At 39.9% G+C, this 20,290-nt stretch overlaps 2 protein-coding genes across 5 annotated transcripts in view; one reads left to right on the forward strand and one right to left on the reverse strand.

Annotated features, from left to right (window-relative positions):
- LOC109040337 (uncharacterized) overlaps positions 1–20,290 on the forward strand; it is a 183,794-nt gene that overhangs the window by 97,032 nt on the left and 66,472 nt on the right. The gene's annotated exons all lie outside the window — the stretch shown is intronic.
- The window catches only part of LOC140225355 (galectin-4-like), a 28,342-nt gene continuing 14,786 nt past the window's right edge, over positions 6,735–20,290 (reverse strand). For both annotated transcript variants that reach the window (XM_072303912.1, XM_072303911.1), the window contains exon 3: positions 6,735–9,337. In XM_072303912.1, the coding sequence (XP_072160013.1) occupies positions 9,140–9,337 (198 nt within the window). In that variant the 3' untranslated portion in view covers positions 6,735–9,139. The remainder of the gene's footprint in view (positions 9,338–20,290) is intronic.

Consider the following 20,290-nt stretch of genomic DNA (forward strand, 5'->3'; position numbering starts at 1 on the left):
GTTCAGCTTGGCCGGATTGTCAACGTAATCGTACGGGAACGGAGCTTTCCGACAAACCATATCGAACTCATTGTCTGTGCGAGTGAGCTTCCTCGTGCGAACGAAAGATTCGCGCGGGATCGTCTGAACCAGTTTATCCAACGATGCGGGGAGGGATCGGAACGAGTCGATGAACTTGATCGAAAACCTGTTTCCCAGATGGACCGTCATGCTGATGTAATTTTCCTCCGTGTGTGGTATAATTTCGACGCGATGAGGATATTTGTTCAGAGCCAGCACTACCTCGTGGAAATCATACCTGCTACCATTGTGCAGGACGACTCTAACACTTTTCTTATGTCGGAAAATAAGATTGCAATTTGAACATAAGGCTTTTCGATAATTGGACCTTGTTTTTCCTCCCGCTCTCTTTTGATGATCATGATCCCTTACCTTTACGATACCTGGTTGTGAGAAATCCACCTCACAATGTCCACACCTATTTTCCGCTTCAAATGTGGCCCGGTCTTCTTGTGTCATTATTATTTTACTCTCTTTGTCATTGTAACTCTCACTGATTCTTTCTACGAGAGTGATTATATCGTCCAGAAATTTGATATGTGCCTCTTCGCCACGGTACAGTTTCGGTTCCGTCATTTTAAATTCGGGATCCTCCGTGACGAGGAGGTAAGCGTAAGAATTTGAGATGTGCCGCCTATACGCAGACGCTGGATGCTCCGAGTCACCATGAATTTGTTCTAAGTAGGCTTCAAAGTCTGCATAAATTACATAATTATGTTTTATTTCCTTGTGGTGATTTTCGAACTTGAGGTATCGCTCGTCTGGAAATGAAGCTAGAAATGCGTCTTTGCTTACCAAAGAGCAAAGAACTTTATGTTGATTCAATTCCTCCATCGAGTTCTTGTGTGTAAAGCATTTCTTGCAGATGTAGATACGAGTTTTATGTTTTGTCAACTGATTACGTACAAGTTGTTCAAAGTTACTGATCCAGCAATAATGGTAACTTAAAGGTACGGGGGTTGAGAGACATAGTAGGTCGGTGTGGTCCTCTCTTTCCGGGTCGGCAACTTTAATTGGGTAAACTGTATACTTTTTCTTGTTGGACACCAAACTCTCACGGAGCCCAAATACCGAAACCGATACGTTGTTCCTTTTCTCGAATTTGATAATGTCATCTATGCTCGTGGGTAATCGAACGTCCGAGAAATCGTAACGATCGAACAGATTTAAATATTTTTCCGGACGATGTTTATTTTTCTCTTCGACTGGGAGAAACTTTCCCAACATTGCGTACAAGAAACAATCGTTTAATGCACCGTTATTTACATTGACAACATGCTTCGTCGAAAATGGCAGCTTAACATACGTTCCTCCTCGATGTAACGCGTAATAGCGGTTGACACGTAGCTCCATACCCTGTATCTTCTTCAGCACCCACCCGGATCCGTTCATGTGAAAATCGAATGACTCTTTATTGATCTTGGCCCTGAACTTTTCATAATACTCGTCCAGATCCGTTGACGCGAAAATAGCTTCGTTTTTAGTCTTAAACTTTTTCAACTGCATTCCTTCCTTGTCCTTATCATCAGCTTTCTCGTACTCGGCGTAAACTAGTATATTAACCTTCAATGCCTCGCCGGTGAGTTCTTCTTTTATTTTTTTAATTATGAGGTCTTTAGCCGATAGGAGGTACTCATCTATGATGAGATTCTCTGGCTGGAAGTTTGTGATGAAAAATGTTTTCAACCTGCTTTGACAAGCAGTCTCAACTTGAACAATCGGTACTTTCATCTCGAACAAATTTCTTATGTGACTTGCAGATTCTTCATGTTTTTCTCTTTTATGGTATGATATTTTACACGTGTCACAATATTCTTGATCGTTGTTGTCATCGGTAGGTGATGAGGTGGACATCTTTTCAATATGTTCGGGAGATTGCTCATGATTCTCTCCCTCCGCATAAAACTCATCACAAAGATCACAATGGATGAGCGCGTTGTGCTCCTGTTTAATGTGCGTTTCATCGTTGATACCCTCCTCCTTCTTAATTTGTTCGGCACCATGTTCGTGCTTTTCACCTTGTCTATAAAATTCATCACAAATATCACATTGGATGAGCTCCTGTTTAATATACGTTTCATCGTTGATACCCTCCTCCTTCTTAATTTGTTCCGCACCATGTTCATGCTTTTCACCTTGTTTATAAAATTCATCACAAATATCACATTGGATGAAAGTTTCAACATTCTGTTCTTGAGCAGCCATGATAAAGATACTATTTTAAGCTCAAAGTCTTCCGAGTCGGTCAGAAAAGAAAACTTGCACTTTCTTTACGTTTGCTAGATTCTGTTCACTGAAAAGATTTCAGAGCGAACAAGTGAATACTATTTTAAGCTCAAAGTTTTATACTATTATAAGCTCGAGATTTTCTGATTTCGTCAGAACAGAAAATCAACACTATTTTCTCGTTTGTAAGATTCTGTTCTCTGAAAAGATTTCAGAGTGAATACTATTATAAGCTCGAGGGTTTCCAATATCATCAAAAGTGAGACTGACGAGTTTTCTACGCGGAGGTAAATATATATAGTTTCCTCACCGAGCGGAAAGAAACTGTAGACTCATGATTTACCTCAAAGTAAATATAGTAGTATTTGTTAATCACCAAACTCGGTTTCACTCGGGCAAACTGTGTAGTCATAAGTCGTAACATAAATTACACTTTTATGTAGAGTTATAATTTACCGCGGAGTAAATATAGTAGTATTTGATAATCACCAAACTCGGTTTCACTCGGACAAACTATGTCGTCATAAGTCGTAACATAAATTACACTTTTATGTAGAGTTATAATTTACCGCGGAGTAAATATAGTAGTATTTGATAATCACCAACTCTGTTTCACTCGGACAAACTATGTCGTCATAAGTCGTAACATAAATTACACTTTTATGTAGAGTTATAATTTACCGCGGAGTAAATATAGTAGTATTTGATAATCACCAAACTCGGTTTCACTCGGACAAACTATGTCGTCATAATTTGTCCAACTCGATTAGGTCGGTTACGTTAGCACTGGACACTGGGGACGCTGGCGGTGAAACTATTATCCACGAAGGCGAAGACATAATGATTCCCCTACCTACTGCGCTTGACTTTTTATAAGAGTCTTATCGCACTCTGGCTGATGCAACATTCTCGCCTCTTGCAAGTGAAAGTTGCATCAGCCAGAGGGGTTCGAGTAGCTGATGCAAGAGGCGAGAAAGTTGCATCAGCCAGAGTGGTTCGAGTAGCTGATGCAAGAGGCGAGAAAGTTGCATCATTGTTATCCACCACTTAAGTGCCTCTACCTCGATAACGCCCACTCGAGTCTGTCTGAGTGCTAAATTTTCTCAAGTGTACTTGAGTCCTAACTGTGTAGTCATAATTTTTTGTCGCAATATAAAACTACGCTTTCATACTAGTGGGAAAATTATCAATGCGAGTCGGGGAACGTATAAATAGTGTCGAGGAAGTGTGATCGATCATTTCAAAACAAGAACTCGTCAAGTATGGACGCTCCAACCCTCAAATCACAATCGATCAGAGCGATGAACACCTTGGATATGGTATATGAGGCTCTCACTTTCAAATTTACAGGAATACGAGCAGAGCTTTTGAACAAGTTTGCCCGACTCCTTTTTCCTGACAAGTTATTCCACCATCTTAAACTCAGCTCAATAGACACTTCCGATCCCGTCGGGTGTTACGGCTTAGTTGAGATAACGGAAAGATTTTGCCTTCTCCTAGAACGTGTCGCAGACGAGCACGAAATAATTTACTTCCTAAAGCAGGGGTACAAGAAAGTAGACGAAGAGGACTGGAAGATAGGTAGACTTTTAAGTGCAATTCGCGTAGTATTATACACAAGAGAGAGAGGAGAGCGGGTCTAGCAGTTGGATTTCGTATAAATAGTATGCATTCTCTTCTCAGTATCGCAAGGAAGAAATCATGATTGATAAAATAATTCTCATCACCATCATCATTGCTGTTGTTGGAGTGAAATCCTCACTGGTGGAAAACTCATCCGAAGCAAACATCACAATGTGCCCTGTCTGTCCGGAAATCAAATGCGCACCCTCTACCTTGACGGATGTTCTTCTATTCATCTTGAGTTTACTGGCGCTCATTTGCTCCGCACCGTACCTGTACTCCAAGTACCTTTCATCCGACTGCAAGTTCCGTTTCATCAGGATGGCCCGGAAAAATAACAATCGGAAAGTCGATGACATAAGTGTAGATTTAAAGTTCGGAGAAGGAGAAGGATCCGATGTTTGTGGTTGACAACCCTCACGTTTTTAGTGCGTTTTCTAAACGCGAACTGTTTTTAAACTGTAACTGTAAATATCCAATAAAAAATAATAAAAATTTTTTAATTCATCAAACTGAACATTGCAATATACATTCCCAAAACACAAGGTTCCCGATACACGTCGGAAAACCCTCGTAGTCCAGCGTTCGTTAGCGTTCCCAGGCATAACTAGCAAGCGACACTGCGCGACATTGTGAAAACTGGCCCTAATCATAGGGTAGGCTCCTGCATGGAGGTCAGAAGCCTTTCGAAGGGACAAACAAAAACGAACGGAGAGCGAGAGTGGGAAATCCCTCGTAGTCCAGCGTTCGTTAGCGTTCCCAGGACAAGTCCGAAATCTCGAAAACCAAAACTCGTATCAAAATTCGGTCCGTACAGTTTTCCGATCTTCAATAGCGTAAAAGAATCGCATCGGTCCGCGCCGGATCGGACGAGGGTGATTTTCCGAAAAATTTTTAATTTTCCCGAATCAGACCCTAATCTACAGTCTCCGATAGCAGGTCCATACTGTAAGATACGGGCTTCCGAAGCCGAAAATTTTACAAGTCCGAAATCTCGAAAACCAAAACTCGTATCAAAATTCGGTCCGTACAGTTTTCCGATCTTCAATAGCGTAAAAGAATCGCATCGGTCCGCGCCGTATCGGACGAGGGTGATTTTCCGAAAAATTTTCAATTTTCCCGAATCAGACCCTAATCTACAGTATCAGATACCGACACATACTGCAAGATACGGTCTCTCGAAACTTAAAAATTTTTACAAGTCCGAAAATCCGAATTTATTGCACAATCTGGCAACACTGTACGGAGAAATCAACTAATTTCTCGCCCCATCTGGCAACACTGTAAAATGCAATGTTGGAAAATTTCACCAATAAATAAATCATTTATTTACATGCACCACGCGGCAACGCTGCTGCGCCATCTTGAAAAGTACACCATTGCATAACCCGAAAAATGAAGGGGCATTATTACACCATTGCATAACCCGCATATTGAAGGGGCAACATGCAATACTTTCTTTTTACAGCGTTGCCACATTGAACAATAATCCCTATACAACGCTGTAATTTAATTCATATTTTTCGGCACAATCATACAACGCTGTTGGATAATTTACTGTTCTAAAATCCCCATTTTTACCCTACCTAAGGTTTTTGGCAAAGTTCCCCAAGTAGCAGTGATCGCGATAAATCGCGATTTTATTCGTTGGTTATCGCGAGTATATCGGTGGCAATATCGAGATATTATCGTATTAAAAATTGCGATATATGGCGATTAAATCGCCACAAATTGCAATTTTTGGTTCGATGGAATCGAGATGAAATCGCCATTTATTGCGATTTTTATGTCGATAATAGCGCGATTTTATCGCGATAAGGTCGAGGATAATCGCTCAGATGTTGATGATCCTGGCGATTTTATCGCCGATAAAACCGCAATATAAAGCGAAGTTTCCGTTGAGAAATGAGCTTACTTATGCGAATTCTTTCGTATTTGCAGGGGGTCCCATTGCGTATGGCCTTGTCTTCGCGGTACGTTTCATGGGATTTGTCTCAGGGAAAATTCTCATTCCGAAGTTGGGAAAAATATTAAGTTAGTCAACTCTAGGTGGCGGTAGCCACCCCGGCCAAATCCTAAAAAACTCCCCCTAAAAAATGACGAGACCAAATGAAAAAAAAAAAAACAAGTTGGTTTTTGCAATCGCTAGCGATAGCAATATTCGTCATGGGAACTTTAGCTTCTGGGATATGAAAATTTTAAGGTACAGTTCGTTTGCAGTATCTTCAGAATTGAAGGGGCTATGTAATTTTGTGTCGACATCTCTTTTTTAACATTTTTAATTTTTTTTCTTTGCATACAAGAAAGCTGTTATTTACCAATTATTTATTTTCGTTGGATTATACATGGTTTTCGGAAGTTAACGCATTTACCTTTCAGTTTCGCTTTTTCGGCGTAAAGTATAATATTTTTACTCTACACATATGCCCGAATACGCATCATAAGTGACCTATGTGCCTCCTAAGTTGCCATTTTTTCATTCAAATAGATGTAACTGAAATGTTCGATGTGCGCTATACTACTTTCATGTCATTGCTTTATTTATTCTTTGAAAAAAGAAAATACCATCATTAATTTGGGCGAACAGAGAAAATATATATCAATATTTGGGTCAACATCTCCCTGATTATATAACGGATGAATATATCAGTATTTCTGTATCAAAAAACTTAGCTTTTGTCTTCAGATATACACTGATTCTAGTCCAAGGCAATTTGTTTTATTGAAAAGACAAAAAAACAAAAAAATAAAAAAAAAAACAACTGAAATGTTAGATATACTATTTTCATGTCTTTCTATTTGTATCAATAGGTACATCTTGCTTAACTTAAGAACGTTGAATGCAAATAAACTTTATTGAAGAAAAGAAAATAACGTCATTAATTTGGGGAAACATGTGGCTGATTATATGAAGGAGGTATATTCCAGTATTGTTGTTTAACATATTAACTCACGAGAAAATGTTCGTACATTTATCATCTAGTATTAATTATTTTTTGATGATTGGTCTAAAACATTCAATACAACCATTAAAAATTATCTCCCATCGCCGGGTATCGAACTCGCGATCACCTATTGCCCGCATCTTATCAAACAAATGGGGCGCCTCAGTCAACTAGGCTATCACGGATCCGCGACATTCTGAGGAAAAATAGCATTTAAAAGTCTCGGACGATGGGCGGGACTTATCACATGAGTTGTCCTTGAGCGATTCGCGTCTTCGTAGCTCCGGAGATATGACAGAAATGAGCTAAGCGCCTTTCTTTGAGACATTGTTTGCCTATGCTATCTTGTGTCTCAAGGTTCATCTCAACATGCATTTGTCATCGCGGCAGTAAGCTGAGGCGATATTTGTTTATCCACGAATTAAATCAATCAATCGAGCTCTGATTTTGACTTCTTTGTCCGTAACGAGTCCTCCAGAACAATTTTCCACCTTGTACGATGATTATTATTTCTTTACTTCTATTTTTCAAATTTGAGGTGGGATAATGGCGGCTTCTCAAGAGCAACGAGGTAGGCAATCTTTTGCACCAACGAACAGAAAACTGATGGCGAAAAATAACCAATGGAAACCTCCCAAAAAAAAGAATTTGCCTAAAATCGGAACTTCGTGGTTCTGCGCAGATTTACCAGTCAGACACGACATCTCAAGGTGGAAAAAAACTCGCTGAGAGCGAATTTTAGAAATCAACACAACATGACGTAGAGACATGATTGGCTAAAAAATACAACGGTTTTTGATACATCGGAAAATCTACCAAAAATCGGAGACTGGGCGAAACGCTCAAGGTCACAGAGGTATAGGGAATCCCATAGCGAAAGCAACGGAACGATTCTAATATCATGGGGAACTCCGTTCCCATGACAAAAAAAAACCGACGGGTGGCTGCTGCCTAACTAGTTATACACGAAGAAACGCGATCGGGCTTTTCTGCACGGTTTGCGGTCCATTATGCTCTCCTACTAATTTAGTCGTAGAGTAAACCCCAAAAACCCTATAATATTTGGGTAGAGTACACTGAAAAAAAATAATGATATTTTCAACCCCAGGCGGCGTTGTTTGAACCATTGCATTTAGTAATTTTGGGTGACAAATCAATTGCGGTTTAATGTAAACAAGGTGAAAAAGCTTACTTTGACTAATTTGGAATAGTAATGCCGATCATTCAGATACCTCCCTCAACACATGCAAGTGTTTCGACTTGACATTTAGAATTCTTGATTCTACTATTTCTCACGAGTAAAATCAATCCTTTGAAAATGTTAATTTAACGTATCAAAGGGTAGACATTTTGAGAAATGTTTGTAAAGAATTGCCTAACTTGATAAATTGTAAAGAAAAAACTAGATCATACGCACATTTAGAACCGTTTCTATTCAGCAATGCATGTGGCCTTCTTTCAAAAGTTCCAGTACAAAATTATGATGAAAACGCACTAAAATTCCGTCCAATTATCTTAATTTTAAGCTGATGCATGGCAATTCGCCGAAAATCGCGGTTTTGTGTAAATGCCGCATATCAGCTTAAAATCAAGACAATTGGATGGAATCTTCAAAATTAATTTATATTCAACGTTCATGAATCAATATTTTCTCCCAAATTTAGCAAAAAATACCACTTGATGCAAATAGCATTGACATGAAAATAGACCGGTTAAATTTATTAGTCTATAAAACCAACCGTCTATATAGCTTGTCTTTTTGAGTACCTATGTGTCCAACATTTCAGTTATTCGGCAGGCTTTTCCAACATATTCATTTGGAATTTTTCTTCTTGTTTTTTTGTGAAAAGTGGGAAAATTACATACGTCTGCGCTTAACCCTCCGTCCTACCCCCGTTTATCTTAAGACCCCGTAATGTCAGTTCAGAGCCCCTTTAAAAGTAACTCCTTAATACTTGGACCGTCTCTTGTGGCCAAAAAAGAGTTATTGGCATTGGTTTATCCATATCATACGAATTAATGTGCACTGCGATGCGCAGACACTCATCTGCGATTCCCATCTGTTTTACTGTGACTGTTGATAGCCTCTCCCTCGAGCAATTTCCTGCTCTTGGTTTTAATTGTAAAAAGTTTTTAGGAGGAAATGCTGGTGGGTTCTCCAACAACTGTCCTTGCATGCAAAATACGTAGGTGCGCTGTTTTTAGGCGTGATTTTACACGCATTGACTATACGTCACCTTTGCAGCTTTTTCATGCCATTCCTAGTGATCTACCTTGTATTTGACTCATGCCAATATAACCATTGATTTAATGGTCCTCTGCAGACTGAAGGACAAAAACCCCACTTTACTCGATATACTTACAATGGGTGTGGAGTAGGAAATGCGGCTAATCAGGAGACCTCCGCTTATGTGAAGGCTGTTGATAATTGACGGCGAGTACCGGTGAAGGAATTCTTTTAGCGGCGACCCGTTAAAACTTATCTGGAAAAGACGAAAAAAGAAGCTTGAGAGCTCTGACTGCTGATGGAATAATTTCCAATGAATATAACAAGGAAGTATGAAATTAACTAAATAATGCGGGCGAATGAAATGTGTTTTCCAGGATCATAAAAATATTTTCCAAACCCAGTGGCACATCAGGTTACAATAAATTGCAATTACTTACACGGTAACACTATCGTTTGTTCGCGCCGCGAACTAAGGTCACAGCTAAAACTTTGACCCATGCGGGCGGCATATAAAGTTACCGAATATCGTAAATGTAGACTAGTTCTCTATCTCGCTCATCCACACGCTCTGCCGCTGCCCCTCTGTCCTCTTCTCACGGTCACCCCCGCGACTAGTTACCAATAGTTACCAAGTTTTCCAACATTTCCATTTTGAGATGAGAACAATGTTTTAGAAGATTCGGCCAACATTTGGTGAACGATCAGAGGTCGATGCGAGGTCGACGCCCGAACGGACCGAGCCACCGACCGAACCCATTGCCCGAACGAGTATCATTCAACGCCTATAGGCTATTTTGATCTTCGAAAATTTTAACACAAAGATGTACGAACGAAGTATTTAATAGTCACTTCTAGTTGATCATTTCAAGTGAATCCCGCATCTTCCCGCTTTCGCAATGACTTTACACAGAACCGACATTCACTAAATAACGGAACAATTTTGCGAAGAGCCCTTCAAGTTTTCAGGATTCACTCATTTCGTTAGGCAGATTCATTGCAGCAACTCTTGAAACCTCCAGAAAGTGGTCCATACAGGTAACTAGGAAATCTCGGAAAATATACTTGGCAATTCAAAACAGATAGATCTAAAGAGAAGACGGTAACTTTAGAAACGATTTGAACACAAATTTGCGCAAATTACGCGTGAATTCACATGGGTTAATATAGATATATAAAACCAAGCGCACGGACTCCGGACCGAAACGTGATGAACTCGTAATTGACAAAGGAAAAATGGCGGACCGCAGCTCAGTCAGGTGGGAACTCTCACTGCGCTGACTGTACCTTAAGGTTAGTTCGCCTTTGTGACGGCCGGTTCAGCTCGGTCAAGATGGTTAATCCGTCCATCTCAGCCACATTGTCCACATCCCCCGTAAGATTTTTGCTGGCTGGACCTTCCTGTTAGGGTGTTCTGATATACATTGCTGGTTGCACCGCTAAACAATGCAATAGTCGGATTTAATTTAGGCATATAAGTAAATTGGATTCGTGCTTGGTCACATCGGTCAACTTGGCTGGTGATACCAACTAATTTTGTTGGTTCTCACAGCTATTTACTCTTCAACCAAACCGCATTAGCTATTAGAAAAAACCTTTTTTTTCCGTGTTGTTCAATTCACTCCCACTGGGAACTGCAAAGATGTAAACTGTGTGTAGTGTTTTTCTGCATTTGAACTATTTATATTTTTGTGAAATTAACTCATTGTGAAACTGATTTAGTCATTAAAGGACACTTTGACCGGAATAAAATGAATGGTTTTTGTATTATTTACTTGAAACCAGTTAAGCAATTTTCATCTATTTACGTAAGCATATAAGTATGACCATGATTTTTCCCAGCTACGCAGCATCGTGTTTGCTACATTAGCAGCCGTGTGAATGAAAATTCAAGAGGAAAATTGCTTTGAAATCAGCAGCAGCGCTACTACATCAACAGCAGCGTGGATTTAAATACAAGAACGAATCGGCATTCATGAGAGCAGCTGCGCTGCTATTTCGACAGCAGCGCCCGCTGCTAATTCGGAAGCAGCTTGGATTTAAATCTAAAGGAGAACCGGCATTTATGCCAGCAGCTGCGCTGCCAGTATGACAGACTATTTGATGTAGGTTCAGCAGATTTTGCTGTCAGTGTTACATTCATTTACTGTCAATTTGACAGCAAAGCGCCTGTTATAATAACAGACGAACGAGATGTTATTTTAAATACCGGGATGCTATGCCGTTTTTTAACATTCAAGGGATGTTCCTTCAGCAGTTGCGACGCTTATAATGACAGTCCTTTTTTTTCCGTGTAAAGAACCTTCAGTTGAGGGTATATTTGAAGGAATAGAGTTTTGATACGTCCTCTCCATATTTAACTCCTTTTGCAAAACCCTTTAATCAAGACAACGTGAAGTCAGCTCCTTTCTTTAAACAGTTGATTTCTCGAAAGTCCTGATTTTCTATTTCTGTCTGATCCTTTGTTCCTGTCCTCAAGTTTCAGATCTTCTACTTAGTGGTAGTTCACTTTGACTTAGAGAGGTAGGAGGCTGAAATTGGGTGGGATTGGAATTCTTGAGCGGCCAGTAGAATTTTTGTTTGAATTGTACCGAAAGTAATAAATATATTTCACTCCCATTAATCTAGGAGAAGCTTTTTCTATAGGAGTTCTCGGTCCCACTTCAAGCCCTAAAATCTTCAATGATGGAAAGAAATACAGTTGTGTTGCACTTTATGAGAAACACGTACTGTGCAAGAACAAGTAAGTGCAAGCTGGGAAAGGGATGGCACCGTCACGGATCTCACATGCTGGATGTCAGCATTGAATGGGATGCGCCGCTTTCCATTTCCAACCCACAACTTCAATCCATGGGAGAAAAGTCCTTGAGCCCTTGTGGTCCTCCCTTGATGGATGGTCAAGTTCCTCGGGGCAACCAATGCTGCACCACATGATTTAATTCATTCCAACTTTTAACTCTTGCCAAGCTTTCTGGTTCTGCATAGACCACATCGTGCATTCATAGTCCATCCCTATAGTTCTGACGACATTATCAATATTTTGACAGGCAGTTCATCAACTTTCAACGGTTGAGTTTCAACCAAGAATCAGCTTGACTTTGAGATATTAAAAAAAAACAGTGGTAATGTGACCAAGTCTTTTAACTTTGAAGACTTCATGAGTTTAAAACAATTAATTTCTTAAGGGGACCGTGTTTCAAAGAGAACAACTATTCGTAACAAAACGTTCGCTTAAACGTCAAAAATATAGATGTCCAAGTATTCGATGGAAAGGAACTTACTGCGTTGCAGGTGTGAAGAACTAGCACTCTAGTCGTCAAAAAACTATACCATCGAAGAAACGTTCAGTCATGGCCACCATAGGATCAGAGGTATTTCTCTCGCCGTATAACACAACCTGCCTTTCAAGTTTCTTGAAATCAAGAATACGTAGATAGTTTTATCTGCATTTTGCATCAACATACTTCTCAAGAAACCTACAATGACCAGATGAAGTGATATGCACCTCATACTAGCGCATGGCGATAATCTTTATGATTTGCTGAATGACGTATTTTTTTCCAAAAGTGAATTCTTCAACTTACACGAAAGTCGTAGAATCTATACTCAATCAGGGGGGCATGAAGAGAGAATCAAGTAATAAACTAACTTATTAACTTGTGGAGACTCAAGAACAGTTCACGATGGAAGGCTTCGACTAACATTCCACCGTTCCGATAGTGAACGGCTGGCTGGGCAAGAAATTATTATTAGACGGAGACTTGTAAGTAAATAATTTTCCGACGACCTACGAAAATTTATTCAGTGCAACATTTCAGACATTCCAAAGTTGAAAGATTTAAAATTCGTAGATGTCGAATGTAGACCGTCACTGTGAGGTCTTTTTTGGGGGTCATAATTTAGAAAAACAACAACAAACTCGTTTCGGCGAATGTTCATGACATTCGCGGAACCATTTTAGCTGTTCGCTCCGAATCGACATTTGACCGTTCGTCACGAGTCAACCATTGCCGGTCGGCATTGTACTCGTTATAAAAAGAGAATGTTGGAAACTTTGGCAACACTGTAGACTATCGATTCTTCGATTAATCGAAATAATGGCTCCCCCCCTCCCGAGTCAGTCACCCGCGCGCACAAAAGTGGTCCCCGTGCGCGATTCCCATACGCCTCCCCGCCAGAATGTGTCCCCCCGTGAATGAGTGGCTCGCCCGCGACTGCAGCGCTCACCCGCGCGAGGGTTACGGATATCATTCCATAGGTTATCCTAGTCCTTTTTCTCTGCGCCGATTTCTCATTTCACCCCTCTCCCACTATCCGCGCTAACCTTTATTTTGCAACCCACTGACCTGATTGTCCATCGTCTGAATTTCGAAGTGCCGACTTAATTCAATGGAAAAAAGCACTTAATGTTGAGAGGTGATTCCTCCGCATGTACATTACATGAATATGCGAGGACTACCGATTTTTGACATTTTATGCAACCACCATTTTTCCAACAAGGGATCCAAATACTGCGACTGCGAATCCATAATTTAATTACCGCAAACGTTCAATATAAGTGCGAATACCACCCTCCTTAGTTGTATTTTAGACGAAAGTAAAAGACTTCCAACTATCAGGAAGATTTTTTCAGACTAAATTTTCAAGATTCGTCATTACCGATCAAGAAGTGAAAATTCCAAAACTTGGTGACCTAAGATCATCACTGGTTCTCGAACAAAATCCGTTAGACATTCTAGCAGATTTGAATGCAGATCATTCCATTCTTTTGTGCGTTGGTAAAAGATAGATAGACTTATCACTGCACATAGAGCACAAATCATCAGGAATAAGTACACCCCTTTGGCAGTTTTTGAACCGCATCAGCTCGAAGTTGGAAAAAGTGATGAGCCGCGATTTCTTAGATGATGCGTTCATGGGAGATGTCACGCGGCCAGCGCGACTTGGTGCATCATCGCTACGGTCACTGGGAGGGGAAGAAGGGGGCATCTTCTGAAGCTCCCTGTGATTTTTTGTAATTACTTATGTCTTACTTGATTAAGGAAAAATTTCTCGATAAAATTAACTCTAACCAAATTTTCTTTCTCCGAAAGTGTTGCATTTGCATTCACTGATCGCCTGAATATTTCCCTCCTAAAGAACAGTTGTAGATCTGTTGAATGAAAGTAAGCACTATGAAGCCAATACAGTGTAATTAAAAGATTGATGAATTATGAGCTCGAAAATCACGATTCCGTTGGCATTTTTTGGAATAGCCATGAAATATAACATTAAAAGATGTTACAAAATTTACTCAAAAAATCTCCACTGATCTTAATAATACCATAATACCATTTCAAAATTCATTATAAGGGAACCTCAATTCTTTTTTATGAGGGGTTCAAATAATAGCTAATATAATTAGTAATCAATCTTGTTTCGATGATCAGTTCATATTTGCAACGTAAAATCATTTCCACAATCTAAGCAATATTAGAATGATCTAGATTCCTTTTAGCAAAAAGCAATCCACATGTAAAAATAAAATGAAAGAATGGCCGTGAAGTCGACTTGCAGGGTCAAAAGAAAAGCGGGCAGGGGATAGCCAAAGAGGGGTCGCGAGGGTCACTGTGAGAGGAGGATAAAGAGAAAGCGGTAGAGCGTGTGGATGAGCCAGATGGACAAGTCTACTTCTACGATGTTAGGTAACGTTATATGCCGTTTGGCGTAGAGTACCTGTATAGAGAGAGTATTGCCATTTCTGTTCCGCTCTCTGATTGGTTCATCAGTTTTAGGCTTCATGGGGCCCCCAAAGTTGGACCAATGTAAATAAACTTTCACACTCGCATTGCATGAGAAGAATTTGAGGTTATTCTTGAATCTTCTCCTCGTGCGACTGTCAGTTTTCAGTAACTATTTTGAAATCGCTTTTTATTTTATAACAATGTATTGTACTTTTGGATAATAAATATTAATTTTCCAAAATTTGTAAGTCACAACGTAAGTGTCTCTAGGTTCAGAATAAAACACGTTATTTTACCTTTCAAGTGTTCATAATTTATTTCATAGCAGCTAGCTAGCATTGTTCTTGAAGCTTATTTCTATAATTCAAATAGCCAGCTTCGGCTGTCAACAGTTTTTGATGAATATTTTACATTTAATGTCCACTGCTCTTTGGTGCTGTGCACTTGTTTTAACTATCTGTCTCTTGTAGCATCTACTCTTTTCAATCACAGGTAATCCTGCTTGCGTGTGCTCAATTTCTTAGAGTTCCTTTCATGCTTTCTTTAACGGAGTCACTTTGTCTTAGTCTGCCTACCATGGTGAAAAGTTTGCAGTGCGGGCCCTACACCCAGGACGTCCTGGGTTCAATTCGGGTAGCCTGAGTTAGCTGTTTCTAGGCAATTGTTACCTGGGACTGGGTGTAAGGCGACCGTGGGATTTAGCAGGTTTATCCCGATGAAAGTGACCAGTGTGTGTCAATGTCAAAATTCCAATTCGGACAGTCTTTTTCATAGATCTTTTACAATTTCAGCTAAAGGCAGTTGAGATAGTTACAACTTTAACTGTTAATTGGTATTTCTACACTGTTCATTAGACCATTAGTAACATGGCATTACATTTGATGCATTCATCCTTAAATTATTAAATCAATTTAATATTCCCCTAATTATAGATGCCGGTGTTTGTGGTACCAGGCTGTAAGGCTCGGCCTGAGTTGGGCTACCTTCTTAAGAGATTCCCAAGTGAGAAGAGAGACAAAGTGCGCCGCAGAGAATGGATCCGCAAGGTTGGGCTGCCGAACTGGCAGCCAACAAACGAATCTCGTCTCTGCGAGGTATATTTCCTGGTCCAATTGGCTTACACTGTCCTTTTGATGTAAATGCCCTCATAGAGACAATAAAGAGGATGGTGGCATGTTTTTTAGCTAGCATTCACAACTGTGTCCTGTTGCTTAACCAGTCTGATAGCGGACAATTGTACGTCAAGGACCTCTCATTCTCATCAGCTGATGCAACCTCATTTACTACCACATCATGTAAAATCTCTCAATAGCAAAGTCTTCTTTATTATCTTCATGATGTACCATAGGCACCTGCCCCCAGATTTGCGAGTAACTATTTCAAAGGAATTACATAAGCAGAAGGCACCGAAGCACAATTATCTGGAAAAATTGAGATCGAACAATATTTCTTAAACTGTTAATAATGAATCCATTCCACAGGCTTTAAATTTTAACACCGAATATTTATTGAGGAAAGTGCATCGTTACAGCTCGTTCTTACCTGCATATCTGGCGGGGATATAGTGCCTGCAGCCTGATTGTCAAAATTTTATCCGGCTTTGTCGGCAAGATAAGACCAGACATATGTCTTGTCGTTCTGACATAAATTTTAACAATCAGAGGCTGCTGTAAATCAGTTATTATGATTCATGGCATTTCCACAACAAGCTTGGTTCCATCATCCCATCTGACAATGTAACCGGAAACCTCAACCTCAGTTTTTAATACTGTAAACGTATCTGAATAACCATGCTAGTTAAACTGTGAGAGTAATTGTTTGAGCCATGCTTTTTCTTAGAGAAGCAACTAAATTTTGTCCATGATGAGGCAGTTGCACCAAGCTTGAGTGTAGAGTGCTCTTAAGTCCCTACATAGTTTCAAAGCAAATATTGGAAGGCATTTTAAATTTGAATATATTATGGTTAATTAGCAGCTCATTGGAAACCATTCAGGTGTGCACAATTTTAAAAAATATGTTTGACAATAATAATCAAGCACTCCTGCCTCACAGGCTAGCTCTTAATTTTCAGGATAAATGAGTACCGAAATTGTTAGGCTTAGCTTCTAATTTTTCTGATGACGGACAGTCTACATCCTGAATAAGTTTCATCACTATTTTCTATGAGAGACCTGCCGTCTTTTGCATTTCTTTAGTCATTGAGATGGTAATTAGCAAGCACTTGCTCTGCTACTTTTCATGTTGATAAGAATTCGACAAAGCTACACAATTTTCATTTGAAGTATAACGAAAACGTCCCATGGGGGGGGGGGGGGGTCTAAATTCTCACTTCGAAACAAACAAACTCTTGACGAACTGATCACAACTGCAACTCGGACCCTTCAATTAAACATCCACATAAGGCTGCTGCTGACGACGAAGGAGTAAATTTCAAGGACACGATATAACATTTTGGGTAAGTATTAACTGGTGGTTGAAAAATAATGCAATCTGCCTCTTTACAACAGTACCTACTTAGCTTAGCTAAAACTAACTCGGCGTATTTATGCGAAAAGGAACTATATCCAAGAGGAAAGATGGGGTGTGCTTGTTAGTGCTCGGGCCATTAGAATGCATGGGAATTATTGGGGCGCCAGTGACGTCAGTGGCGGCAAAATAGCTGCTCCGGCGCGGATTCACATGCGGATGCGCCGCCGCAGTCGCCGAACTTCCTTTGTAACTCATGAACCCTGTTCACGCTACTCTTGTCGCATGCCCACGGCTCATGAGTTAACGCTCTGTCCCTTTTGATTTAATGTAAAATCCGGCTATTCCCTTTTGTCAAAAGGATCTTTATCCACTTTTACATTGTCTCTTATGCAGCTCACAAAGAGCACACCCCATCTTTCCTCTTGGATATAATTCCTTTTCGCATAAATACGTCCAACTATGAGATAGGGAAAAACCTCTTTTTAATTCTCGGGGTCCACCAAGACCAAATATTATGTCCAAAATCTTACTCTTGGATTTAAAACAAGCAGTAACTCCAGCGCACTGCCGCTGGAGAGCGGCTCTGGGCCGCTCATATCCAAGACATATATAAACTACTAGCAGTGTTCAGCTCGCTGTGCGAGCTGTCACGCCTAGCCGGGGAGTACCCCTGGACCCCCAGTTCCTCGTTTCGTAATAAACTTGCGACTCGTTCCACGAGCCGCCCCTCATAGCTATTAACTTTTAAAATAACGAATTTACTTTTTTTATTGAAGTATGGTGAATAGTGGCGAATATGTTATCTTTTTCCTCATCCACAATCAGCAGACTTAGCATTTTAAGCCATGACCGCCATCTTGGATTTTGAAATTTTGAAAATTTGATTGAAAATTCGAGTTTCCCGTTGGAAAAGTACATCCGGATACCGAGTTTCACGAAAATCGATCAAACAGGAGCCGACTTAGCATTTTAGGCCACGGCCGCCATCTTGGATTTTGAAATTTTGAAAATCTGACCAAAAATTCGAGTTTCCCGTTGAAAGATAACTCCGGATACCGAGTCTCACGAAAATCGAGTGAACAGGACCCGACTTAGCATTTTAGGCATTAATACACAACAACGCCGCTAGGGACGAATCCGTCAATGAAGTAGTACGACTAGGAGGCTCCAACCACGGCACATAAGTTAAGTTTTATCTCTTCATGCAAATTATTTGGTCTCGTGTAAATTGAGTCCTACCAGCTTTACACACAAAATTTGCAGTAGCATAAGAATAGTTGTACCTCTTTACGCCAAAATCTGCACTCGTGTAAGTTGAGTCCTACGCTCTTGACACTAAGAATTTGCAGTAGCATAAGCTGAGTTTTATCTATTTTATGCAAATAATTTCTAATCCTATAAGTTGATTTTCTTGCTCTTTGTACGTATTATCTCTCACCGCTTAACTTGAGTTTCACTCTTTATGGAAATAATTTTCAATCGTATAGTTGAGTTCCGCTCTCTATACGCATTCCTTCTTGTCGCATAACTTGAGTTTCACTCTAAATAATTCCTAATTGTATAAGTTGAGTTTCTTGCTCTTTATACGCATTATCTCTCATCCCATAACTTGAGTTTCACTCTTTATGCAAATAATATCTAATCTTAAAAGTTGAGTTCTGCTCTTTATACGCATTATTTCTCATCGCATAACTTGAGTTTCACTTGGTTCGTATCCTCACTAAATACCATTGCCTGCCGGTCGTGGAGCTACCATCAATATTGAACGTCCATGTCATGATTCAACTTTTGGTGAGAGGGCCGTGCCTCCCCCCTTTGGTATGACGGACAGTGTCTGTCTTGACAGGGAGCAGAGCAATCCCCCTACATTAATTCATCCAGAAAATCAAGTCAGTCAAAACCTCGATCACAACTGGACTGCATTTTGCAATTTGGACCTATAAATTCCGGCCCGGTTTAAAAACAACGTATGTGCCGTTAGTTTCCCTATGCGAATAAGTGTTTTTTCAGATAAGCCAGAATTTATAGGTCCAAATTGCAAAAGGCAGTCCAACTGCTCTCCCGATTTTTGGTCTGTTCGTCTCCAGGATCAGTTAAGCACTTAAGCAGCCATCCAATTTCTGGATCTTATGTTCAACCCCAGGCTCCTCGTGCTCCCGCCATGTATGAATTCGGTATCCATAAACTGCTGTGTCTAATGGTAGTTGGTGAGCATAGGAGCAACTATAAAGGGAGATGTGGAGGTTGCTTTATATTTTTTTTTATGACACTGGAACTTACACGCATCAAAGTAGTGAGTAACTTAAAAAAGTCTGGAAAGTAGCTGTAAAACGAGAACTTATTATACTTATGCTAGACATCTTTCAATGAAGCTCCTTTTTTACAAGGTCTCATAGCAAAGGTTACAAGAAAAAAAATTGTACCACTAATAGAAAAACGGACAAAGGTAATCATTTGAATAAATCACTATGTCTAAAATTGATTGGCGAGGATAGGAGCGACTATATGGAGAGATGTAAAGGTCGCTTTAAGAAATTCAATAAAACTGCAGGTAAAAAATGGTCTATTTCATCGAATACTTAGGTTTTGCTAGCTCTTCGTATAGCCAGACCTTTATCCACCCAAAAACGACCTGATATAAATACAAAAACCCTCAAAAACATTTTTCGGGCAAAAAATCCCGTCGAGGAAATTGACGTGTCACTTCCTTTTAATCAAGTATAAGATAGGCAAAAAACTTTGATAAATTCCCAAGGTCCACTAAGACTAATAACTATCAAAAAGTTCCAAAAACTTACTCGAAAGGAAAAAAATAAAATGAAAAATAAATCCCTTACCAAAAACCAATAAAAAACCGATTTTGAGATAAATCCCTCGAATGAACTTGAAATCACAAAATCGGTCGAGGATGTCGACTGAAATTTTTCCCCCTTCAATTATGAGCTCCGCAACAAGCGTGACTAGCTTGTACCATTTTATACACGAGCCGCACGAATTCATCTCTTCTTCTCTCCTCT

Source organism: Bemisia tabaci, chromosome 9, assembly GCF_918797505.1.
Source record: "Bemisia tabaci chromosome 9, PGI_BMITA_v3".
NCBI lineage: Eukaryota > Metazoa > Arthropoda > Insecta > Hemiptera > Aleyrodidae > Bemisia > Bemisia tabaci.